This window comes from Grampus griseus (assembly GCF_964374135.1).
Source record: "Grampus griseus genome assembly, chromosome: 9".
In the NCBI taxonomy this organism is placed as follows: domain Eukaryota; kingdom Metazoa; phylum Chordata; class Mammalia; order Artiodactyla; family Delphinidae; genus Grampus; species Grampus griseus.
In genome coordinates, this window is record NC_139003.1 from 12,199,552 (window position 1) to 12,226,027 (window position 26,476).

The 26,476-nt window shown below is 41.6% G+C and overlaps 1 protein-coding gene across 2 annotated transcripts in view; it reads right to left on the reverse strand.

Annotated features, from left to right (window-relative positions):
- The window catches only part of MGAM (maltase-glucoamylase), a gene marked incomplete at its 5' end in the record, with an annotated part of 77,886 nt that overhangs the window by 11,606 nt on the left and 39,804 nt on the right, over positions 1-26,476 (reverse strand). For both annotated transcript variants that reach the window (XM_082662311.1, XM_082662310.1), the window contains 20 exons: positions 734-790; positions 1,683-1,767; positions 2,367-2,515; positions 5,564-5,680; positions 5,774-5,808; positions 5,927-6,060; positions 6,906-7,044; positions 7,871-7,958; positions 8,427-8,561; positions 13,321-13,383; positions 13,681-13,791; positions 14,040-14,168; positions 15,539-15,664; positions 16,777-16,889; positions 17,754-17,850; positions 18,125-18,293; positions 19,397-19,551; positions 22,217-22,414; positions 23,478-23,630; positions 26,187-26,354. In XM_082662311.1, the coding sequence (XP_082518437.1) occupies positions 734-790; positions 1,683-1,767; positions 2,367-2,515; positions 5,564-5,680; positions 5,774-5,808; positions 5,927-6,060; positions 6,906-7,044; positions 7,871-7,958; positions 8,427-8,561; positions 13,321-13,383; positions 13,681-13,791; positions 14,040-14,168; positions 15,539-15,664; positions 16,777-16,889; positions 17,754-17,850; positions 18,125-18,293; positions 19,397-19,551; positions 22,217-22,414; positions 23,478-23,630; positions 26,187-26,354 (2,421 nt within the window). The remainder of the gene's footprint in view (positions 1-733; positions 791-1,682; positions 1,768-2,366; positions 2,516-5,563; positions 5,681-5,773; positions 5,809-5,926; positions 6,061-6,905; positions 7,045-7,870; positions 7,959-8,426; positions 8,562-13,320; positions 13,384-13,680; positions 13,792-14,039; positions 14,169-15,538; positions 15,665-16,776; positions 16,890-17,753; positions 17,851-18,124; positions 18,294-19,396; positions 19,552-22,216; positions 22,415-23,477; positions 23,631-26,186; positions 26,355-26,476) is intronic.

Genomic DNA, 26,476 nt, shown 5'->3' on the forward strand with positions numbered 1-26,476 from the left:
AACACAACATTATAAATCAACTGTACTCCAATAAAAATTAAAAAAAAAAAAAGAAAGAACACTGCTTGAAGCTTCTGTGAAAGACTGTTTTCCCAACTTAGTCTCTGGGGTTCAGACTAGCCCAGAAAAGTCATATGACAGAGAAGGCTGTGTTCCTTCCCCATTTCTAAATGCATTTGCATCACACCAGCTCACAAAAGTCAGGCCTTATACCTCTGTGTACATTTTACATACTGCCTAGGGCCTTGCTTACCTTAGGAAAGTACATTTAACAACTCCTCTTTGGGCATCTATGCTATAAAAGAAGGTATTATGTAAAAAGACAGAGGGGAAAAGGCTCCTAATACTTATGAACTTCCAGTCTAGCAGGGAGAATATAAACAAAAACCATAGCTTCCAGCACAACTTCAAGCATTTACCAGTGTCCGCCATTTTACACCACTGTGAATAGTGGTGGTATGAGGAAGGATAAAAACTAACACATAAAGAACACCCACAAAAAGCCAGGCACTACAGCAGATGCTTTCACACATTTCAGAACAATTCTGTGAGGGAAGCGGTCTTTCCCCACGTGGAGGTGAGAAAAATGAGGCTACAAGGTTAAAAGTGACATGTCCAAGACACACAACAAGTGGGTTACGGAGCCAGAATTTGACCTGAGGTCTGTCAGCTTCTAAAGCCTGTGCATGCTATCATTTCCCCAGGTTGTATAGAAACAATCAGAAAAACTTACCGTGTAGTAATCATACCAGCGGGCTCTAGGGAAATATGCAGTGACATTTCTGGCGTTCTAAAATTAAACAACAAAAAAAACAAGGCATGAGCAGTAGGCTCAGCTCTCTAGGGCAGAGTAACCATTTGCATAGTAAAGGGGTCAAAACAACGTAGTGGCCTTGGACCCACAGGCCTCTTCTCTCTAGAGGTCACCAGTGTTGGGAAAGGCTCCCTTCTCTGATCCCTTCTCAAACTGGGGAGATCTGCCTAACCAAAAATGGTGGCTTCTGTAAAACCCTTTGGGATCCGGGACTTAAGGGGGGAAAAAAAATCATCATTTACTTATAGACTTATCCCATACCCTCTCTAAAGAGACAAACTGAGGCTGGGTCTAGAGCAGAAAAAAAATTTGTAGGTTTACCGCACCAATACTTCAGAAATTATGATTAGTGCAGTAAGTTTTGGAGAAGATCCGGTTAACTGTTACTTTAATCAGAAGCCTAATCATTGATAAATGAAGTAAAGAAAGGGCTGCCTGAGGACCTCTTTTGGAGGAAGGGAAGAGCTAGCCAGCAACAGAAGTATACACATTGCTACAAACAATCCTTCTGAAAAGTTTTGTTTTAATGGTGATAGAGGATAGCAAGGATTTCCTTATAGTACTGTCCCCACCTGACTCATACTCCTTCTTTCAGTTAAAGAAGAAATGATTATATCTTCAAATATATCAAAGGGTTTTTTCCTTCTTGATTATCCAATGAATCAGAATTCGTTATACTGATTTTAAAGATGAGGGAGCTGAGGACCAGAACACCTAAGTAATGAACTTCAGCTCAGAGGGAGAGGAAGAGACAGAGGTAGAATAAGAAACCACATCTCAGGACCCCATCAGATGAGGCCTCTTCTCTTCGACTAGTCACCGGCCTCATAGCTGGGATCCTCTATTCGTCAGAGGCCTCCATACTCACAGGCTCCAGGACAGGGCTGACCAGGAAGGCTGGGCCCAGAAGGAACTGACTGTCTACATCCCAGGTCACCTGGTCTGACACAAACCTGGAGAGGGAAACCAAGGTACCACAGTTAGGACCCCTACAGGACTCCAGATGGAGGCCTTGAAGAAACTCCTCAAGTTCAGACCCAAGTTGGAAATCCAGCCGCATCCTATGCCATCCTTTATTCTTCCCCTAGGTCAACCTTAATTAGACACATGCTCACTTTCTACATGTCATGTTCTTCAAACCCCAGAAATGGTTGGATTTAGACACGTTCTCACCTATCAATGTCTCCACACGTTTCTTAACCACAGCACATTTTAACACAAGAATGGTCTCCATTCCTCAGATATCCCCCTGGATTCATGCCCTGAGCTACTATAAAGGATACGTAGGTCTTTACAGGCCCAAATTAGAAAGAAATTATTGTGTTGTACTGTATATCATTTTGAAATTTTTCAAAAAAAATCAGTAGTCTTTTACCAAAGATCTAAGGTGTGACTGACACCATGCTAAAAGGAGTCATAACGTACGGTCTGTGCCTAGAGAGCTTTTGGCAAAGGCAGTCATGCCTTTAATTTGGAAGCATTGTTTTCTTCAACTGCCACCATATAGAATAAAATTATCACTTAGTCTTTGGTATCCTCGCTATACACTCACTCATGGAGAAGAGGCCGCACGACAGTGCTGCCCTCCGTGTTGGCCCTGTGCATCAGGGTGTACAGATATGGCAACAGGGTGTATCTGGTCTGCAGGACACTTCTGGAGATATTCACAAAGGTAGAATCCCAGGACACAGGGTCTTGCCTCTAAGGAGAAAAAAAAGTGTTCAGGGCTCAACTTAGGGGACCTGGGGGACGTAAGGAGATAACTGAACATTTATTCCAAATGAAGATCAAACAAAGCTAAACCAACGATGACTATAGATGATACTCAAAGAATATTTTTAATAGACCAAAAGAGGTCACTGAAGCTTTCCCAGGACAGCTGAAAAAATTCCCCATAAGAAATGGGGGATAGGGTATATATTTGGTACAGTGCCCAAACTGAAAGAATACTGATTCATTGAAACATGAGGATTTTTTCATGTACTTGTTGGCTATTTGTACATCTTCTTTGGAAAAATGTCTATTCAGTTCCTCTGCCCATTTTTAAATCAGATTTTTTTTTTTTTTTTGCTATTGAGTTGTATGAGTGCCTTATATATTTTAGATATTAACCCTTTATCAGATACATAGTTTGCAAGTATTTTCTCCCAATCTGTGGGTTGTCTTTTCATTTTGTTGATTCCATGCAGAAGCTTTTTAGTGTGATGTAGTCCTACTTTTTAAATTTTGCTTCTGTTCTTTGTGCTTTTGGTGTCATATCAAAAAAAAAATTGCCAAGAACAATGTCATGTAGATTTTTCCCTATGTTTTCTTCTAGGAGTTTTATGGTTTCAGGTCTTAATCCATTTTGAGTTAATTTTTTGTGAGTGTGGTAAGATTTGAGTTATTTTTGTGAGTGTGCCTGTGATTATCTAGTTTTACCAACATCATGCATTAAAGAGACTATGTTTTCTCCACAGAGTATTTTTGACTCTCTTGTCAAATATTAGTTGACAGTACATGCAAAGGTTTATTTCTGGGCTCTGATTCTGTTCCATTGGTCTATTAGTCTATTTTTTTATGCCAATATCATACTGTTTTGATTACTAGACCATGTAGTTTTGATTATTATAGCTTTGTAATATAGTTTGAAATCAGGAGGCCTGATGCCTCTAGCTTTGTTCTTTCTCAGGACTGCTTTAGCTGTCTGTGGTCTTCTGTAATTCCATACAACTTTTAGGATTTTTTTTCTATTTCCGTGAAAAATCACATTAGAATTTTGATTGGAATTACACTGACTTCATAGATGGTTTTAGTATGGACATTTTAACAATGTTAATTCTTCTGTTCCATGAACACAAAATATTTTTCCACTTGTCTCTTTCATCAATGTCTTACAGTTTTCAGTGTACAGATCTTTCACCTTCTTGGTTAAGTTTATTGCTAAGTACTTTATTGTGTTCTGATGCTATTGTGAATGGGATTGTTTTCTTTATTCTTTTTTCAGATATTTCACTGTTAGTGTATAGAAAGGCAATTGATTTCTGTATGTTGATTTTATATTGTGCAACTTCACTGAATTCACTGATTAGTTTCTAATAGTTTTTTTGTGACATCTTTAGGATTTTCTGTATATAAGATCATATAAACTGTAAACAGAGACCATTTTACTTCTTCCCTTCTGATTTGAATGCTTTTTTTTTCCTCATCTGATGGCTCTGACTAGGACTTCCAGTACTATGTTGAATAGGAGTAGTGAGAGTGGGAACCCTTGTCTTTGTCCTGATCTTAAGAGAAAAAGCTTTCAACTTTTCACTGTTGAGTATAATATTAGCTGTGAGCTTGTCATATACGGCCTTTATTATGTTGAGGTACATTCCTTCTATACTCAATTTGTTGAGAGTTTTTAATCATGAAACGATGTTGTATTTGTCAAGTCTTTTTTCTTCCTGCACCTATTAAGATGATCATATGACTTTTATCTTTTATTCTATTAATGTGGTATATCACATGATTTGCATATATTGAACCATCCTTGCATCCCACGGTTAAACCCCACTTGATCATGATGCATCATTCTTTCAGTGTGCTGTCAAATTCATTGTACTAATATTCTGTTAAAACTTTTTAGAACTATATTCATCAGGGATATTGGCCTGTTTTTCTTTTCTTGTAGTATACTGGCCTCTTTTTCTTTTCTTGTAGTGTCCTTATCTGCTTATGTATCAGGGTAATGCTGTTCTTGTAAAATTAGTTTGGCAGTGTTCCCAAACCTTTAATTTTTTGGAGGTGAGAAGTATTGGCATTAATTCTTTTTAAAATGTTTTACAGACTTCACCAGGGAAACCATCTGGTCCTGGGCTCTTCTTTGTTGGGAGATTTTTGAGTACTGATCTCCTTACTCATTACTGGTCTGTTCAGATTTTCTAGCTCTTCATAATTCAGTCTTCGTAGGTTCATGTTTCTAGAAATTTATCCATTTCAGCCAGGTTGTCCAATTTGTCAGTATATAATTGTTCATAGTAGTCTCTTATGAGTTTTTATATTTCTGTGGTATCAGTTATAATGTCTCCTTTTTCATTTACAGTTTTATTTATATTTGAGCTTCCTCTGTTTTTGTCTTAAGAAATCTAACTAAAGTGTTGTCAATTTTGTTTATCTTTTCAAAGAACCAGCTCTTAGTTTCATTGATCTATTTTCTGGTCTCTATTTTATTTATTTCTGCTCTGATCTTTGTTATTTCCATTCTTCTGCTAACTTTGGGCTTAGTTTGTTCTTCTTTTGCTAGCTCCTTGGGGTGTAAAGTTAGGTTGCTTATTTGATATCTTTCCTTTTTCTATAAACTTCCCTCTTAGGACTTGGAATGGTAGTTATCAGGGGCTGGGAGGTGAGAGAAATGGGAAGATGTTGGTCAAAGAGTAAAAACTTCTTGTTATAAATTAAATATTTCTGGCGATATAATGTACAGCATGGTGTCCATAGTTAACAATACTGTATTATACACTTGAAAGTTGCTAAGAGCGTAGATATTAAATGTTCTCACAACAAAAAAGAAATGGTAATTATGTGACATGATGGAGGTGTTAACTGACCCTACTGTGATAATCATTTCACAATATATAAGTATATCAAATTTAAAAAAAGAAACATGAGGGTTTAACGGTTTTGAAGATGTCCTTGGGGAATATAGACTACATTACTTGTAGTTCAAAAAGGGAGTCTGTGTTCCTGGTGACACAGAACTTTTGAGCTCTGAGCTCAATGTCCTACCCTGGCCCCAATGCTGTTGTGGTTCCTCGAGAAGGGGTAAAAGGCCCCCAGCTGCATCCAGCGAGCACACATTTCATATTCAGCATCTTGAAAGAATCCACAAATATCTGCTCCTGTCTGAAACAGGGTAGAATAAAATGGGCCCGTTAATGATTTCTGAAAGATATCACCATCTGCTTGGTGATTAGGAGTAATCCAAAGGACACTTACAAAGGATATGCCGAAGAGGCTAAACTCCATCATGCCTGCAACGAGAACCACAGCTGCGTCAGACAAGGCACTCATGACCTGCCTCCTCTTCCCTCCTTGGAGAAGCCTTGATCGAAGACCCCAACTCCTCTCCTCTCCCAGCAGCCCACACACCAATGATAGATTTCCTCAGCTGGTCCCACGCGGCCGTGTTGTCACCCAGCCAGTGTCCTCCCCAGCGGCCAGAAGAAGGAAAAGTGGAGCGAGTGATGACGATCCCTCGCTGTCCCGTCACCTCCTGCACAGCTCTGCTCAGAGGGGAACAAGGGGGTGATTTAGGACACAGCAGGTGAGGAAAGGCCACAAACCTTCTCCTCCCAGAGCTCCTGAGCCTAGGGCATGGTGACAAAATATCTCCTGTGTCACAGAAGGGAATATGGAAATCTAAGCCATGAGGTTCCTCACTGACTGACTCCATATGATGGTGATAATATTAAACATTGTGTCTTTACATTGTGTTTTATAGTGTTTCATATAAAAAAAACTTCACAATGTAATAAACTCACCAGATCACCTAAAAATAATAGGTAATCACTAAATTTTGCTATTTATTTACTCAATACTTAGTTTTATATATTTGGGAAAGAAGAAGATGAATTCCTTTATAAGGCTTTCCTTAGGATACTTCTTATTAAGTATGGAATGAGCACACAAAATGGGACAGTGATAATTAAGTAGAACACCAGTTGGCTACCCAACAAGAGTGACAAAAATAAATTCTAATAGAGATGAGTCACTTTTGAAAAAAAGGAAAGAGGTATCCAGTCCTCTGTGTTCCCTTACAATAAGTAAAGTTATTATAGCATCATCCACGCTGCATGATGTCTTGTCTCCACGTGTATTTCCTCCACTAGGACTATTAGTCTCTTACTTAAATAAGGACCACGCCTTACTTAAATCTGTCCTGCTAACTAGGATCACAGGGTCGGGCTCCACGCTCATGAGTATTTAATAAATGAGAATTGCGACAGAGCTGTAATTAAAGTCTTCTTAACTCTTGGAAGAGGGAATGAAAGGACGAGCAGTGTAGCTTCATCAGTCCCTGGCTGTCCCTGCAGGCTGGCCCGACTGGAGAAGGCAGTTGATGACTCACTCGTACGTGGGTCTGGTCTGGGCCCACCCGTACAGGCTGTGCACGTCGTAGTGCCGCACTGGGGAGCCGTCAGGCAGGAGCTGTTGGCTCTCCATGCACAGGGTCTTGCTGCTCAGGCCCCTGTCCCTGGACTCCAAATCTGAGGAGAAAGATCTGGTGATGTGAAATCCACCCCTGCCTGATCCTGTTTATCCTTGACCTCTCCTCATGGGATCGGACTCTGGATCATAAGACTAACTTGACCCCTGCGTGGGTCCCTCTCCTCCCCAGGGGCATGGAAACATGCACGGCTCTGAGCTACAATGGCACTCGCAGGTGTTTTCAACATCCAGGGCCCCGGAGGGTTCCCCGGGAGAAAGTAGGGGCATGGGGGAGAACGCAGTTGTCAAACACTTACTGAGTGACAGGCTCCAACCTAGGCTTTTAACATGTATGTTATTTTATGTCATTCTTATCATAGTTCTATGGAGAAGATATCATTATCTTCCTTTAACAGTTTAAAAAACTGAGATTAGAAAATAGCAAGTAATCTGCTAAAGGTCACACAACTCGCAGAGAGTGTAATTTCCGGAGCCAAGATATGAACACAAATACAACGCCAAAGTCACTGACTCCATGATAAGGTGAGGCCATTACTTTCCACCCACTGGTGACACAATAAATTCCTGTGGAGGGATTAACATGAGCCTGAAGAAGTAAGACACCTAGCTGCGGGATCCTTTGGAGACATCACCACAGTTAACTGTTTTTTGAAAAAAATTTGAGAAACTTACCCAAAGGGGCCAATAACTTGCCCACACCCAACTGGGTAAAGCTCTTGGAGTGTGTTTGTCTTTGGTCCCCCCAAAACCAGAGTGTCAGTCAGGATGTCCCTGAACATCAGGATAAATGTCTGGCTGCTGGACTCTTGCAGCTCATTCCCTGCAGCCATGGCACTGCCAATAGAGGAGGCCAAGGGTCCTTACATGGCATGTAGGGAGGGTGGTTCAGACAGGCATCCTTGCAGCCTGGAGGGACTGCCCCACTCACGAAGTTTGCCGGTTCATTCATATCCTAGAAATGTCCAACACAGGAATACTTTACTTTTAAAAAGAATTATATACTGTTAACTCAGAGACAAGGAAGCAGAGAATAATTGTTCACCATCCAGTAATTCCACAGATACCAGCCCAGGGAGATTCATCAAATCCAGCTTGAGAAAGATCAATTAAGCCCTACAGAATGACTGGCTGGTGGATTTGAAAAAAAATTCTCACTCAGGGTGTGAGGCAGGCTCAGTTCCAAGGAATTCCTGGTAATCAGCTTGGAATTCTACAGCAAGAACTTCAGACAAGGTACAAGGTATGAGGAGTATCAGAATGGTCCACTCCAGATTGGAGGAACTGCAGTCTGATATGTCCAAAGTCTTTCTTGGATGACTATTACCCCTTTTGATTAAAGGTCAGTAATACATATGCTTAGGCACACAGAGATAGAAACACACCCATCCCCATGTACACAGACACAAACACACACACTTACAATCCATATGCCATCAAACTTCAAGCTCTTCTCTGGATCCCGTGGATTGGTGTACATTTCTCTCAACTCCCTCTTCCACCATGTGATGGTTGAATTACGGAAAAAGTCTGGGAAGGCCACATAAGCTCGGTATTGCTGTAAAAAGTAAACACAATTTATTTGTCCCAAACAAATATATTAGACAAAAAACAGGCATTTCCTAAAAGCTTAACTCATGCAAAGCCTATACTGTGTGGTGATAGTTAATCCAAAGTTATGAGCTTAAGTAATGTTCTTAGCTTATTGGAAATACAATGAGCTCAAAGAACAGAAATAAGCACAAATGAGACACCTTCTTATCATTTGGAAAGCATCCACGGACTGTTTTCCTCTTTGTATCAACATGAATGGTAGCCATCAACACCCTGAACTCACTTTTTCCATCGTTAGATACCCACCCCTCAACTTCTGTCCTGCGATTTCCTAAACACTCCTCAAAGACAAAGCATGAGCCAGGGAGACTGCAGCTTGAAAGGGGCAGACAGCAGATGCACTGTCAACAGGTTGTAAAGAAACATCCAGCTGATCCTTTCCTATCTCATTGCCAGTAGGAAAAAAGGGTGAGAGGTAAGACTGCATTTTATTACATAAGACTATCTAACTAATATGTATCTGGGTTTTCTATGGTTTCAGAAACACTTGAAAAGTGCAGTTGTGTGTCAACTAAACTGGGAGGACTTAAAGAGGAAGTTTCAACTCCCCTTTCTCTTATCTTCTTCAAATAATAAAAACTGTCTTTATTTTAACCTGGAAAATGGACCCAAGGTATAACTCCTGAACTATAGCCCCTTTGAGAGCAAGGCCATTGTTGACCTTTGTATTCCCCAACCATGCTTAGCTTAGTAGCTGACATAAGATAAATGTTTAGAGCATAATTGTAAATTCACACCACTTAGCAATAGCAAATATTCTTAAATTTCTATATAGCTATGATGCTTGTTATAGAGCTTTATGGTCCTTTGTATGTCTCAGTAAATTGCTTCCTCTGTGTTCATCAGTGCATTTCAAGAGTTAAAAAGCTAAATAATGCTGGTGGCAAAGGTGTGGGTGGGGAGGAAACAACAGAAAAAGGACTTGGTCTAGGGCACCTCCAGAACCTAAACATGATAGGCAAAAGGCAAGTGGAATCCAAATGTCTAGAAAAAAGGCCAAAAAGAACACAAAGAAAAAACCAGAAATGGATTAGTGTACAGGGATCCAGCTCACAGAGAACTTCTGAGGTAGTGAGCCACACCACTGAGCATCTCGTGAAAGGGAGGCATGCCAAGGTTGCCTTTTTGTTAGAAAATGGAGGTAGAAACATGGACCCAACAAAATAGAACCTTTCACCAGAAACAGAGAGCTCCAGCTCAGGCAGGGTTAGAAACATGGGGTAGAGGAGGGAAGTGGAGAATTGGAATAAACAGAGTCAATACCAGCCGTGTCCAAGTGATAACTGAATCCCAAATGAGATACAAGTGAGAAACTTGACTACGATTTATTAACCCCACTAAAAGGTGCTCTGACCCTTACCCATGAAATTAAAAATGTTCTGCTGTTCTCCAAGGTACTCGCTCTGCCTCACTCCTGTCTGTATTCCACTTTTGCCTCATTGCTTCTGTCCTCACTTTCCCTAGTCCTCAATTCATGATGTACCACTTGCATGTCTGGTCCCAGGATTACTTACCACAATCCATTGTGTGCTACCAAGATGCAATTCCTAGGCTCCATGCCAGGCTTACTGTATTAAACATCTAAGCTTCAGATCCAGTGGCCTCAGGCCCACTAATCTCATCAAGTGGGTCTTATTAATATAAATAGTTAAAATCATTCTATCTATTGAGAATATCTTACGTGCTACCTAACAAACATTGCGACCCCCTAATCAAGTATTTCTCATCAGGGGCACAATTGGCATTTAGGGCAGGAGAATTCTTGGTGGAAAATCCCCTGCAATTGGGCATCCCTGGTCACTGCCTACAAAATGTCACTTGGTGCTCCCCTTGCAATAATCAAAACTGTCCCACAGATTTCCAAATGCCCTCAAGGTGGCAGTACTGCCTCTAATGGCCGATGCACTATAGGGCTCACACAGTGGTAGCCAACTTCTTGATTGCTGAAGTGGCCCTCTCCCCAGCATACTGATTTAAAAGTCATGGTACTGCCATAAAAACAGACACATAGACCAGTGGAACAGAACAGAAAGCCCAGAAATAAACTCACACATGTGCAGTCAATCAATCTTTGACAAGGGTGCCAAGAACACAAATGGGAAAAGGACAGTCTTCTGTTAACAGTGTTAGAAAAACGTGGATATGTAGAGAACAAACGTATGGACACCAAGGGGGGAAGCAGCAGGGGGGGTGGGGGTGGGATGAATCTAAGAAAAAAGAAAAACATGGATATCCACATGCAAAAGAATGAAACTGGACTCCTATCTTACACTGCTCACAAAAATTAATTCAAAATGAATTAAAGACTTAAATGGAAAACCTGAAGCCATAAAACTCCTAGAAGAAAACACAGGAAAAAGCTCCTTGACATTGGTCTTGGCAATGATTTTTTTGGATTTGACACCAAAAGCACAAGCAACAAAAGCAAAAATAAACCAGTGGGATTACATCAAACTAAAAAGCTTCTCCACAGTTAAGGAAACAATCAACAAAATGAAAAGGCAACTTACAGAATGGGAGAAAATGTTTGTAAATCAAATACTTGATGAGTTAATATCGGAAGTATATAAGCTTATACAACTCAATAGCAAAAAAAACAAAAAACAACCCACAAATATATTGATTTAAAAATGGACAAAGGAGGGGCTTCCCTGGTGGCGCAGTGGTTGAGAGTCCGCCTGTCGATGCAGGGGACATGGGTTCATGCCCCGGTCCGGGAAGATCCCACATGCTGCAGAGCAGCTGGGCCCGTGATCCATGGCCGCTGAGCCTGCGCGTCCGGAGCCTGTGCTCCGCAACGGGAGGGGCCGCAACAGTGAGAGGCCCGCGTACTGCAAAAAAAAAAAAAAAAAAAGGACAAAGGACCTGAACAGACATATTTCCAAAGCAGGCATACAAATGGCCAACAGGTACATGAAAAGGTTCTCAGCAACACTAATCATCAAGGAAATGCAAATCAAAACCACAATCATAATCTGTCAGGACAGCTTTTATGAAAAAGATGAGAGATAACAAGTGTTGGCAAGGATGTGAAGAAAAGGGAACCCTTGTGCACTGCTGGGGGGAATATAAATTGGTATAGCCACTACAGAAAACACTGGGTTAGCGAAAACTTCGTTAGGGTTTTTCCATAAGATGTTATGGAAAAACCAGAACAAACTTTTTGGTCAACCCAATAGTATGGCATTCCCTCAAAAAATTAAAAATAGAACTACTGTATGATCCAGCAATTCTACTTCTGGGTATATATCCTGAAGGAAGCAAAATCAGCATCTTGAAGAGATATCTGTACTCCCATGTTCACTGCAGCATTTATTCACAATAGCCAAGATGTTGAAGTAACCTAAGTGTCTGTCCACAGATGAATGGATAAAGAACATGTGGTGTCTATACATACAATGGAATATTATTCAGCTATGAGAAAGAAGGAAAACCTGCCATTTGCAACAAAATGGATAAACCTAGAAGGCATTATTCTGAGTGAAATAAGCCAGACAGAGAAAGACAAATTCTGTATGATCTCACTTATATGTGGAATCCGAAAAAAAAAAAAAAAAGTTGAACTCATAGAAACAGAGAGTAGAGTGGTGATTACCGGGTGTCAGGGGGTGGAGGAAATGAGGAGATGCTGGTCAAAGGTGGCAAGCCTTCATTTATAAGATGAATACATTTCGGAGCCTAACGTACAACATGGCGATTGTCGTTAATAATACTGTATCGTATACTTAAAAGTTGCTAAGAGAGTAGATCTTAAACATTCTCACCACACAGTACACAAATGGCAACTAGGTGAAATGATGTATGCGTTACTTAACCTGATTCTCATAATCATTTCATGATATATATGTATATCAAATTATCACATTGTACACTTTACATATATACAATTTTATTTGTCAATTATATGCCGTTAAGCTGGTGGAAAATAGTAAAAACTAAATAAATAAAGTCAAGGAGCCCATGACCCTGAACTTCTCTGGCAGATTCCTATGTCCCTGTGGGCTGCCTGGACCATGAAACTTCAAGTGATCTTCTGTGAGAAGCAACAGAGATTACAGCAAGCTAGGTTCTCTCCCTTGGATCCTCACCTGAGATCCATTACAAGTAAGAACCTGTTTCCAGAAGACTGAAAGTTTTAACATATGGCTGGAAACTGGGAGATAAGATCAAAGTTGGGAAACCCAAGGAAAGATGGGGGGATTTATAAGAGAGAAGATGGAAAAGCCTGTCCATGAAAAAAAAAGAGGTATAGAGAAAATTACCCAATCACTGAAGACAGGCGTGGGAGACTGTTTAAAAGGGATACGCAAGGCAAAAACAACAATAATGAAAACAACAATAAATACACTAATTCAGGCAAAAGGCACTGTTTCTTCGAGGTATCATTCAGCAGAAATTTCATGGATGTTTGCAATCTGAAAGCCCTGGATTGGAAATCACCACTCTGTCACCTAAAAGCATGGACAGAAGTAATTTAAGCTCTCTGAGTCTTAGTTATGCAAAGTATAATAATATCTACCTCCCAACTGGGGTAAAATATTGCATGTAAAGTGACTGGCACACAGACAGACACACAGGACATGTTCCCTACGTAAGTTTCATCTCGCGCCCATGCCCATGCCATGGGGATGTCCAGTATCCTAAGTATGGCTGCACCTTCCTGGCAACACTGATTTCACCCAACATCCATACAGGCCCTTTACCTCCACTTGACTTTCCCAGTCTAGAGAACTGTTGATAACAATATCAGGAAAATCAGGCCAGACCTGTGAAGAGAAAAATGTTTAAAAGCAATGCACTAGATAATCTCTCTTATTTAGCATTTCCTAAGAAACTATAAACCATGTCCTAGAGGTGATAATTTGATTTTCTTGTAGGGTTGATCTAAAGAAAAGTGGGTCTCACAATGCACAAACATTCCTTTAAAATTCCTTAACAGTGGTGACAAAGACTGATGGAGAAAATGACAACTTCTGACCTCAGAGTCCAAATAGAAAAGAAAAAAAAAAATGTACAAACACAGTAACAGTGTGGGGATTAGTGGCTCATTGCTCAGAGCATACCTTTCCCCAAACAATGCTTCCATCATTCGGATCTTTGATGAAGACATCGTCCTCCACACCCCGCGTGAAAGGGGGATAGGGCTTTGTCTCGTTGCCAGAAATGGCTGGGTCCTGAAATCAAAGCACAGGTCAGGTGAGAAAACCAAAGCCAGGGTAGAAAAATGGAGAACTCTTCAAAAGCGGAGGCATCAGCTTCCACCTGAGCTGTAGAGCTTCTGTGAATCCAGGGAAATACACTTTTCTTACTGAACCTCAACTCCTCTATTCATAGCATGGAAGAAAACACAAGTATAAAGCTTTCTGCACCAAATCCCATTCACTCTTCCAAACAGACTCTGCCCATTCACACAGGGACTCACCAGAATGAGGATGACCCGCATCCCGTCGGCCTTCATTCGAGTAATCAGAGCTGGAAGCCCCTCAAACTCGGGGCTGAGGGTGAAGTCCAGCTGCCGCTCCATGTAGTCGATGTCCGCGTACTGCACATCCTGGAGGAGGACAAAGGAAACTTGCAAAAGCCCAGGTTCTACGTGAGAACAACGCTCCACTAACCAATGGTGAATTTCAGTCGGCATCTTTTTGATTCTTTCAAATCCCACCTCTGTTATTTGTTAGGTATTAGGTTCTGGAAAATTCACCTAATTTTCAAATTTTGAGTCGTAAAATAGAAAAAAACTAAATTTGCAAAAAATAGGATGATAATGCCGAACTGGCAAGGCTGTGGAGATAAATGAAAGCAGCAGATGAAAGTGCTTTGTGAAGGGCCATTATAAGGAGCGACTGTGGCCACCACCCCATCCCCAGAGGCTGCCCCTGGTATCAGTGGCTCATACTCAGAAAAAATAACATAATGTAAACTACCCGGTACTAATACAACGTGGATAGTAAGCCCATTAAAACAAAACAAACAAAAGCCACTGTAACTGCTTTGGAATCACTAATCCTGGGGGTTATCAGACACAGCTTTCTTATTAAGAATAAAATATTGCATGCTATACTTTCCGTTAGTAGGAACAATCATAAACAATAGAAAAATCAACAGAATAAAATTAAGTATGTAAATGGTTTATGGGACCAATTCTCTGATTAGTGGACCCCTCTCATCTTCAAGTGAAGGTGGAGTTTGTTTCCATAATTATTTCCTCTGGAAACCAGTCCCAAGATCCCTACATTCAACCAGGAATTAGCTCAAAGCTGTGGGAACACTGGGCTGCAGTGCCAGCAAAGCGTTGGAACTGAGGTTGTAGCTACACACACAGTGGTCTGACTGAATTTGGGCCAATTTCTTTTTTTTTTTTTTTTCCGGTACGCAGGCCTCTCACTGTTGTGGCCTCTCCCACTGTGGAGCACAGGCTCCGGACGCACAGGCTCAGCAGCTATGGCTCACGGGCCCAGCCGCTCCGTGGCACGTGGGATCTTCCCAGACCGGGGCACGAACCCGCATCCCCTGCATCGGCAGGCGAGCTCTCAACCACTGCGCCACCAGGGAAACCCGGTCAATTTCTTTTAATTAAGCAAAACTACTCTCTGGGCAACATTTTTACGGGAGCAAGAATGTTTTTGACTACATGTTGTGAAGTCATGTGAAAGAAACGGAAGCATGATCTAGCAGAAAGAGCCCTCGGGCTGACCCAATGCCCTCTTCCTTTGGCAAATAACTGTGACTCTTCAAGTTGGGGACAATGACACCCCCCCTTATATTACTACTGGGTAGGGGTGAGGCTGAGTGTGATACTGTATGAGAAAGTACTTTGTAATTTTATAGAACCTGATAAAAATCAGACAAACTAATCCAGATACAGAGACAAGGGTTGGCCATGCGGTCCCAGAGCCAGTACCCCACAGACTGACAACGTACATAGGGGATCTGGGCAGCCACCATCTCATCATACAAGCTACCAATCTCAGCGTCGTTCTTGTATCCATAGCGACATAGCTGAAACCCCAAGGACCAATAAGGAACCATCACTGGCCGACCAATCAACTAGAAAATAAACAGAAAATTTAGTCCTTAAGAAGAAGAATCTGGGTTAAAGTTGTACACAAAGTAATAAGAATATTTTTCCAGCGTCCCCAGTTAGATAATCAACAAATTCAAATCCAGAGAGAAACTAAGAGGATGCAGAGCCACTGAGATAACTTGGAGGAAGCTTCCTGCCAGACTTGAGCTCTCTCCCCAGGAGTTTTGGAAAACCTGATTTTGCTCTCATTCCTAGTGGCAGACCAGCTTACTGGTTAAGAACACGAAATTCAGAAGCAACATACCAAAATGTCTGGGTAACCATATGCGATCCAGTCTCTGCTGGCTATGTGACTCTGGGCAAAAGTGAAATAGCCTCTTCTATATCTGTTTCTTCACTTGTAAATTGAGGATAATAATAGATTTGTTTCATAGTGTTTTTGTGAAGACTGAATGAGTTAACATATGTAAAGTGCTCTGACATGCAACAAGTAATGTATCAGTGACATATAGTAAGTTTTATGTCTGTGTTTGTTGCTGCTGCCAAAGCAACTGTTGGGACCACTATGACCACAACCCTCATCACCACAATCACCACCCTCACTGCCACCACTCTCACTGCCACCACCATCATCACCGCCATCATCACCACCACCACCATCACCACCATCACCACTATTACCACTCTCACTGCCACCACCCTCACTGCCACCACCACCATTACTACCATCGCCATCATCACCACCACCACAACCCTCACCACAATCACCACCCTCACTGCCACCACTGCCACCACCATCACCACCACCACCACCATTACCTCCATCGCCACTACTACCACTGTCACTGCCACCACCCTCACTGCCACCACCATCATCACCACCACCACCATCACCATCATCACCACTATTACCACTTTCACTGCCAACTACCACCAGTGGCACCACTACTTTTGATACTTCTGCTAGTCTGCAATGCTCTGAGAGGCTACGAATATAACGGTTATCGGGATGTATTTATTGTTCCTTATTCTATAGCCTACCTGTCTCCCAGAAAGACCAACAATTCTAGTTATCATCTAAGAACTACAGAATGTGCTGTATAAATACTTGGTAACCAGTTGAATTCCCTCCTACCTCAGTGTACTGCTGAGTGACCAGCTCTGGCGTTGGCCCCAAGAAGACACAGAAGTCCAGAATTCCTCCTGTGGTGCGGTATGTCACGGCAGGCAAGGGCTGGAATGTCACATCTGGAAATGTAGGAAAATACCAATCAGTATGGAAACCTTCAAGTGAGAAATTACCCCTGAAATTCATACATTCTCCCTCTTCCTATGCCTCCTTATTGTAGAGTACTGAGAGAAGGTATTTTGTACTATACCTACATAGAATTTAAAAAGTTAAGTGAAGGTCTGCAGGGTAATCTGTGCCTGGATTTTCTTCCCTTTCATGCACTTATTACCTTATTATATGTTTTGTCTTTCTGTTCTTTTAAAATTGTTATTAACATTTTTATTTCAGAATAGTTTAAAACTTACAAGAAGTTGCAAAAATAGTACTAAGAGTTCTCTTGGACAATTCACCCAGCTTCCCCCAATGATAACTTCTTACATAACCATTGTACATTGTCAAAACCAGGAAACTGATGTTGATATAATACTATTAACTCAGGTAGAGGCCATATTCAGATTTCACCAGTTTTCACAAGCATGCTTTCTAACCCCACTTCCTGATTTTCCACCCCCTTTCCAATATACCACGCAAATTTTCTTTACACCCTCGTACCCCCAGAGTGAGTGCTCTGACCCCCAGCTTCATCACTAATTCAAATTATATTAGTGGCTCCCACTGGCTGACCTCCAGGATACTTGGGACTTGCTTGGTTTTGCTACCCCTTCTTACGTTGTTTATGCCAAATAAGAGTTAATTCTTACTACTACACGTTACTGAATTGAAATAAACAGAACTGCTAAAGAGAATGAAGAAAAAAAATAAAAAGCACTCTCCACAAGATAATAATTTTGACTTCAGGGGCCACATGATCAAACACATTCTAAAGTTCCTCAAGGATGACTGATTCACAAAAATAAGGGGAGATGCCAGCATCATCTTACCCATGGCGTTGCTGTTCAGCAGCAGGGCCCCGTGGGCATTGCCATCCTCCTCCAGTGCCATGTAGTAGGGGTGGACACCATAGGAATTCTTCTTGTACTGGGAGAGTCATGGGGAAAAGTGGCAGGAGGTTAGAAGACAAAGGGGGAAAAAAGACAGAGATTGAGAAAGAAACTCAACAAATTGATTGATAAGGTGTGTCTAGTCTTCTCTGTGAAATAAACACATAAGAAACAAAGAAAGCCGAGAACTGGCCCACTTGCCTAAAGGCAGAATGTGACCAGCCAGGTTGAGTGTTGGCAAGATGAAACATGAAGCGCACAGTGTGGGTGGACAGAGGCACAGACACAGGTCCCAAATGCTCTGCCCTTACCCCCGGGGGCTGGTCTCGGGAAAACATTCCCCACGTGTTCCAGTTCAAGTCTCTTCGAAAGGCTGTGTGCTCAGTTTCCCCAAAGCCATAGAGGTACTGGGAGGGGAGGCGCGTGGAGATGCGGATGAACATGTCGTTGAAGGTGAAGCCAAGGAGCTGAGAGTCCCAACTGCAACACGAAAGGGTACGTTTGCAAAAGAAATGGGCTGTTCTAATAGCTTCAAGCAACTGACTTCTCAGGGAAATTGAACTCTTGATTTCCTCCTCCCACCCAGAACCTCCCTGTTGACCTCCCACACAAAACATAAAGTCTATACGATTAAAACAATCAGAGACTCCCTTGCTATACAAGCCCAGGAGCCAGTTCTTTCTTCTATTTTCCTCTATCACTGCCTCCTTCTAGTGGTCCCTCCAGAATGCCAAATCCAATCAGTCTCACCATCTCAGCTGCCAACACTTCACAGCAGGCCTAGTTTCCACCCTTGCCCCACTATAGTCCATTTTCTACACAGCATCCAGAATGATTACTTTTTAAGCATCTCACATCATGTCAACCCCTGTTTGCAATTCTTCAGTGATTCTCATTGAAACATCTTGTGACGTCTTCAAGGCCATTCCTGATCTGAAGCCACCTGGACCCCAGCCTCATCTCCCCCCACTCACCTCCTTACTTACGATACTACTGCCACCACATTGGACTTTTTTCCCCTTAATAAGGCAAGTTTGCTCCTGTTTCTTGGTCTGTGCACTGACTACTCAATTTGCTTGAAGTGTTCTCACTCCTCGCCCATCTCCATGGGGGAGGCTGCTTCTGCTCATCCAGGTCCTATTTCAAATGTCACCTCCTTGGAGAGACCACCTCTGACCACAGTATCAAAGCAGTATCAAACCTCCCCATAATTATCAATTACCCTGTTCTTTTTCCTGCATAGCAGTTGTCACTATCTAAACCGCTACATATTTTAACTTAAATTATTTTTGTTATTTCCTTAGTATTTTTTGTCATAAAAAGAAAGACCTCATCTTCTATAACCACGTACTATGGAGAAGACACCCCATAAACATTTGTTGAATGAATCCCTAGGTACATGCAGCTGCCTCAGGAATTATTCCCAGGGCACTAAAGATTTCTCGTAAGAACAGAAGGAAAGAACTTGTTCATGAATCTGGAAATGGACAGTGTGTTGCTTTGAGCATGATATCCCCAAGGACAATGGACCTGGCAATGATACAGGTAATCATCAATTCCAAGTCAGACTAAGAGCCATTTACATTACAGTGCCTGTGCTCTTCCGGCGAATTTCAATCCCAAAAGGATTCTTCTTAATGAGGACATCATAGAGTCGACTCTCAGAGGTGCTGGATGGAACCCTGGGTATGTTGAGAGGGACTGGAACTTCATACCGGTTGTTGTTGGGATCATAAATCTAGGACCAGAGGAAACAGATTTTAGGCAAGTATAGTTGTCCTGAAACCTATACTCTTAGCAGAAACTTGATGTCTTTGACAAAGAGTCTGAACACTACATTTGTCTTCTTTAAGCTCATGATACTGGAAATTTAATTAACAAATCAAAGAACAACGTCACATTTACTATTTTGATCTGAGTCTGTCATATCTCATTTTGTTTTTTAAAGAAGATGTTGGGGGTAGGAGTTTATCAATTAATTTATTTTATTTTTGCTGTATTGGGTCTTCATTTCTGTGTGAGGGCTTTCTCTAGTTGTGGCAAGCGGGGGCTACTCTTCATCGCGGTGCGCGGGCCTCTCACTATCGCAGCCTCTCTTGTTGCGGAGCACAGGCTCCAGACGCGCAGGCCCAGTAGTTGTGGCTCACGGGCCCAGTTGCCCCGCGGCATGTGGGAGCCTCCCAGACCAGGGCTCGCACCCATGTCCCCTGCATTAGCAGGCAGACTCTCAACCACTGCGCCACTAGGGAAGCCCCTGTCATATCTCATTTTTAAAGCCTGTATTACATAAACACATTCCTTTGATATTGGTTCTACCTTGGGAAATCAGTCTGGAATTTATGAATATATTCTTTATTACTTTGTGTGTGGGTTTGTGACTGTATGTGAATACCTGAAAACATTTCTGAACTGAAAAAAAATCCCCCCCAAAAAACATGATGGAATATTACTCAGCCATAAAAAGAAACAAAATTGAGCTATTTGTAATGAGGTGGATGGACCTAGAGTCTGTCATACAGAGTGAAGTAAGTCAGAAAGAGAAAGACAAATACCATATGCTAACACATATATATGGAATTTAAGGAAAAAAAATGTCATGAAGAACCTAGGGGTAAGACAGGAATAAAGACACAGAGCTACTAGAGAATGGACTTGAGGATATGGGGAGGGGGAAGGGTAAACTGTGACAAAGCGAGAGAGTGGCATGGACATATATACACTACCAAACGTAAAATAGATAGCTAGTGGGAGGCAGCCGCATAGCACAGGGCGATCAGCTCGGTGCTTTGTGACCACCTAGAGGGGTGGGATAGGGAGGGTGGGAGGGAGGGAGATGCAAGAGGGAAGAGATATGGGAACATATGTATATGTATAACTGATTCACTTTGTTATAAAGCAGAAACTAACACACCATTGTAAAGCAATTACACTCCAATAAAGATGTAAAAAAAAAAACAAAAAATCAAAAAAAAAACCCCATGAACTCTACTTGATTAAAATAATCATAGATGTCCTTGTTAAAAATGGGGTCTAAACTGATTCACTGAGTACCTACTATATTCTTACCTGACACTGTACTAGACATAAGGATCACTAAACTGAGTAAGACACAGTTATTGCTTTTAAGAAGTCCACATACTAATGGAAAGTGAAAGAGAGGTGCCCACACTACCTGAGTGATACATGTTAACGTAGAGCTATACAGAAGTATTGTGAGGTTACAGGAAAGGAAATGCCTAACAATGTTTCTGGAAGACTGAGACAGTTTCATGAGGGAAAAGGCTGAGTCTTAAAAAGATTTTCAGTCATTAAACAAGCACAGAATGAAAATCAAGTGCTTCCTGGCAGAGATATAAATGCAAAGGCACAGAGAATTAAAAGAAAGAGGCAAATATTTTGGAGAGGCTGCTATATAATCGGGAGGTAGAATAGGAAAGCATTAAACCTGGAAACTTGATCAAGTTCCTTTATTTCAAACCCATTAGGCGCTTACCACTTGCCAGTGTTACAGTGAGGATAGAAAGATAAAAGAGTATCATCCCTACATTAGAAGATGTGAAAGAGCTCACTGTCCAGGTTGATATCAGATTGTCAAGAACATTTCAAGCAATGCCACACTGGCCTGAGTCTTTCGTTTATTCTCTCAATAAACTTTTGAGAACTTACTATCTCCTAAGCTTTGTGTTACATTTCAGGAACACAGAGATGAAGGGACAAATTCCTGTCCTTGAGAAACTTACAATTCAATAGCGAAAAAGATATCAAAAACAGCCCATCGTTTGTCCTGAGATGTAATTAAATCATGGGAGAGAAAGAGATCAGTACACTCTTGTAGGTATTTCATATATCCCAAATTCAGTGTTCAGAACTGAACTCATCATTTTATTTTGCCTAAACTCAAACCTTTTCAGTTTTCCCATCCCAGTTAATGTCACCACCATCCATATAAAGACATAAGCTAGAAACATGGTAATCGTCTTGATGCTTCTCTCTCCCTCAGAGACTACTTGTAATTAATCACCAGATCCCATAATGCTACTTCTCACTCTCTCAAAGATCTCCACTTCTCCATCTCCTTTCTGTACCTCGTTTAAGCTCAGTTCCTCATCTGGATTTCCTAACTGGTAGCCTCCTAACTTGTCTCTCCTTTTTCACTCTTGACCTCCCAACCACTTTCCTTACAGTAGACACAGCAATCATTTCAAAGTGCAATTTAGAACAGGTGTCACTGTTCCATCAATGGTCTCCAATTACTCTTAGGATAATGATCTAGTTAGTATATTGTAGCATGGCTAACTTAGAAGAGCAGACTGATTTCAGGGTTCTGTAACCTTGACTAGCAAAGAATAATGGAAATGAAAAGTGCCAAGTAGGTACTTGACGCGTATACTGTAAACACATACCTTAAACTGCAGCATGTTATCCTTATGGTAGGTCACATTCAGACGGAGGGAGTTCACGGGTACGGAGGGCAAAGAGGAGGCATACGAAGACTTTAAGGAGAGGACAGCTGTGGCCCCATGTAAGTCATACTGAACGTCACTGACAGAGTATAGATCATTGACAAAATAGCAAAAAGGGACTCCAGGAGAACCGGATACCTGAAAAGTAAAGCCAAATCCAGCTCAGCATGAGTTCTAAGATTATCAGATATAAAGGGGCTAGAAAAGGCAACTTGCAGGGAGATAAAGATAAACCCAGTCATTTTCTTATATACCCTTTGGTAGTGACATCAGTTTTCATTCCTGGTCTCCATGTAAAATATTTGTAAAAAAAAGTCCCACTCCCATCCTTACCTATTCTTCACATCCAGATAAAAACTCAGGTTACTTTGGAAGTCTGTCCTTTCTATGGATTTTAAGTAGTGATATAGGCGCTGGTGCTATGCTTGTGAAATTGTAGATTAAGTGTAGAGGATTTTACAAAGTTACAATGAGGTACTACCTCACACTGTTAGGAATGGCCATCATTAAAAAGTCTACAAATAACAAATGCTGGAGAGGGTATGAAGAAAAGGGAACCCTCCTACACTGCTGGTGGGAATGTAAATTGGTGTGGCCACTGTGGAAAACAGTATAGAGGTTCCTCGAAAAACTAAAAATAGAGTTGATATATGATCCAGCAATCCCACTCCTGGGCATATACCCAGACAAAACTACAATTCAAAAAGATACATGCACCCCTATGTTCATAGCTGCACTATTCACAATAGCCAGGACATAGAAACAGCCTAAATGTCCATCAACAGATGAATGGATAAAGAAGATGTGGTACATATATACAATGGAATACTAAGCAGCCATAAAAAAGACTGAAATAATGCCATCTGCAGCAACATGGATGGACCCACAGATTATCGTACTGAGTAAAGTAAGTCAGACAGAGAAAGACAAATACCATATGATATCACTTATATGTGGAATCTAAACCATGACACAAACGAACCTATCTACAAAACAGAAACAGACTCACAGACATAAAGAACAGACTTGAGGTTGCCAAGGGGGAGGGGGGTGGGGGAGGAATGGATTGTGAGTTTGGGGCTAGCAGATGCAAGCTGTTATGTAGAAGATGGATAAACAACAAGGTCCTACTCTATAGCACAGGGAACTATATTCAATATCCTGGGATTTTAATGTACATTAACACCGTCACTATGGTTACCTCCCAGACACAGCCGCGGGCAGTACAGTTTTCTGCAGAAGCACCATTCTCATCAGGATAACAGTCTATTTTTTCTGCATCCCTTATCTTCACATCCCACTCCACCGTGTATATTCCTCCCAGGACAAGATCAATTTCTGTGATAAGGGCCACCTGTAAGAATGGGAAAGTATCAAGCAAATGTACCCTCAGGACAAAGACCTTGTAAGGTCTGAAACTTCTTTTAGGAAAGAAAATAGAAATCAGACCAGACTCTCAACAATCTAAGCAACATAGCACTGGAGCTTACACAAAGAGAGAGAGGGCAGAGTTCTAACCAGTAACCACAGGGGAAATGGCACAATTCTATCAGAATTTGTACATAACATTTTGAAAAGAATCAGGTCAACTACAACCTTCTGTAATCACCCCTTTCTTTCCTCCCCCGACTCCTCTTCTGTTCCTTATTTTGTCAGGAAGGCTCTCTTCTGCAGCCCCCTTGTAGCACAGCACACACAAGCACGTGGTGTCACCCCATACTGAGCTCATCATTTTGTCCTCCATTCCCCAAACAGCATTCCCCATTGGTCTGGAGTAGGGGCAAGAACACAGAAATAAGAATCATGTGCGGCCTGGGTTCTCCCCTCCATTCCACTGTGGAAACTTAGACAAACTATTTCAATTCCTCGGGTCTCAGTTTCACCAACTGCAAAATTGGTGAGTTGGCAAAATCATTACGCTTCCTTCCACTTCTAACATCCCAACCTCTTCATTTCCCCAAGCCCAGAGCCTCAAGACTTGAAATTTTCTTTGAGTCCCATTCCCTAATTCAAATATTTAATATTTTCCTATGTGTTTTTCTTACGGTCATCTCCTCTTTAATTAGTAATTTCCATAGTGAAAGTGCTCATTTGTCTAGAGGCATAAAATCTCATGCTAAGGATTATCATCCTTCTTCCAGTCTCTCCCCAGTCTACATTCATCTTGCTCTTCCCTGTACCTCAAACCCCAACCCAGAACAATGCTCTCACAACGGCACATATTGATTCAAGGATCAATATGAGACCCTTTGAGAATCAGATCAGATCCTTCTTATTTTGGCACCTAAAACCCTCCAAAATCTGACCACAAGTTAATCTGTCCAAACTGAGCCCCTTCCAAAAGTGGATCCTACCCATTCTAGTTATTCGGTACTCACAGACTAACAGAAGGCTATTCTTACTCCCGAGACTGGCTTATTCTGATACTTCCACCTTGACTGCTTTATCTAAGCAAACGCCCTTTCTAGGAAAATGGTGCTTATCTGGGGAACTTACTGCTAGCTGCCTGCCCTCTGTAAAACTCCCTTCTTACTATTTCAGTTTAGAGCACTAAAGTTCTCGATTAAGAACTATTTTTTTGAAGCCATGTAACACAGCTGTGGCCATTAATAGGTAAGTGCAAGTCCATTGGCCAAGTATTTCTTTCTTGATTTAAGGGCCTGCCCCTCCCTTCCCTTCACCTTCACCTTTCCCTTTTCCTTCCAGCTTCTTCTTCTTTGTTTATTTTTATTTGTTCTCTAACGAGGCTAGAGTGACTGGAATTAAGCCACCATTTCTAATCACAAGAGAGGAAAAGACCTCAACCCTGACAACCTTGAGCCACTGAACCAATGCCAGCAACTGACTACTTCCTAAACTTCCAGTCCCATTTCTAACTTTATAATGTATGCACCCTCAATGTATGTTGTCAAGACAAAATGTCAAATGCAACCAATATATCATTATAGTAGAAGATTAAATTTACTTATTTTCTCCAAATTTGGACGGTCCCTCACAAACCACGCTGACCCAGCAGCTCCCAATCCCAGATCATTTGGAGCACCTGTGGCAGGGGGTGTTGGGGGAAAGGATTCCTCATAACACTAAGATTTCAGAGGAGCTGGTTACAGCCTATCCAGGAACTTCAGGCCTCATTAAAAGTGAGGAAAATTATTTTATTATTATCACCTAACCAAGTGAGTAGCCATTAGCTAAGCTTATCCAATTCTTTGACTTAAAATATTTCCTAAAAATGTATGTGTTGGAGTGAGAATCTATATAGCTCAATACAGTAAGAGAAAAAAAAAAAAAAGCACCTCGAAATTTTAATGAATGGGAATCCCACCTCCCACCTCAACCCTTCTAGCATCAATCAATCAGCAGCTTTCAGACCCGGTTCTCCTCCAATCCTGTTCCCGACACTCCTGACTTCGCTCTTCTTCTGTTCGAGTCAGAGAGGACAGAAGACTGAGGGACAGATAAGGGAATAAAGATGAAAGGACCAGTTTACCTCCTCCCATGTCTCAGCAGCTCCTTTGTTAATCCCAGCTCTGGCCCACTCTTTTTTTTTTCTGTCCTAACCCTCTGACTCCCCACCCCAGTCTTCAGAGTGTGCTCTGGTCCTTCAGAAACCCATGCAGGGCTTCCCTGGTGGTGCAGTGGTTGAGAGACCGCCTGCTAATGCAGGGGACACAGGTTCGTGCCCCGGTCTGGGAAGATCCCACATGCCGCGGAGCGGCTAGGCCTGTGAGCCATGGCCGCTGAGCCTGCGCGTCCGGAGCCTGTGCTCCGCAACGGGAGAGGCCGCAACAGTGAGAGGCTCGCGTACCGCCAAAAAAAAAAAAAAGAAACCCATGCAACCTTGGCAAGAAGGAACGTCATAAGCGATGAAGAATTCTTTACAAACTATCTCAACAAAATGGGGTTTTACCTGGAGGTTAGACTCATAAGTGACATTAGGAGAAACTTGAAGTTTGACACCATTGTGTTTCACTGTAACATTGGTAGGTTCCTGGGTCCCAAGGATTTTAATCTCTTTAAATGCTAAATTATTGGGGTCTGTGTAGGTTGATTGCAAAATCTTCACATCCAAGCGGTTCTGCAAAACAGTTAAGTACAAAGATCTGCCTTAAATATACAGATTATCAAATCACTCCAATACTTCATCCTAGACCGGATACTCAAAACCGCTCCAAATGGCTCTTAGCTCTCTCTACTAAT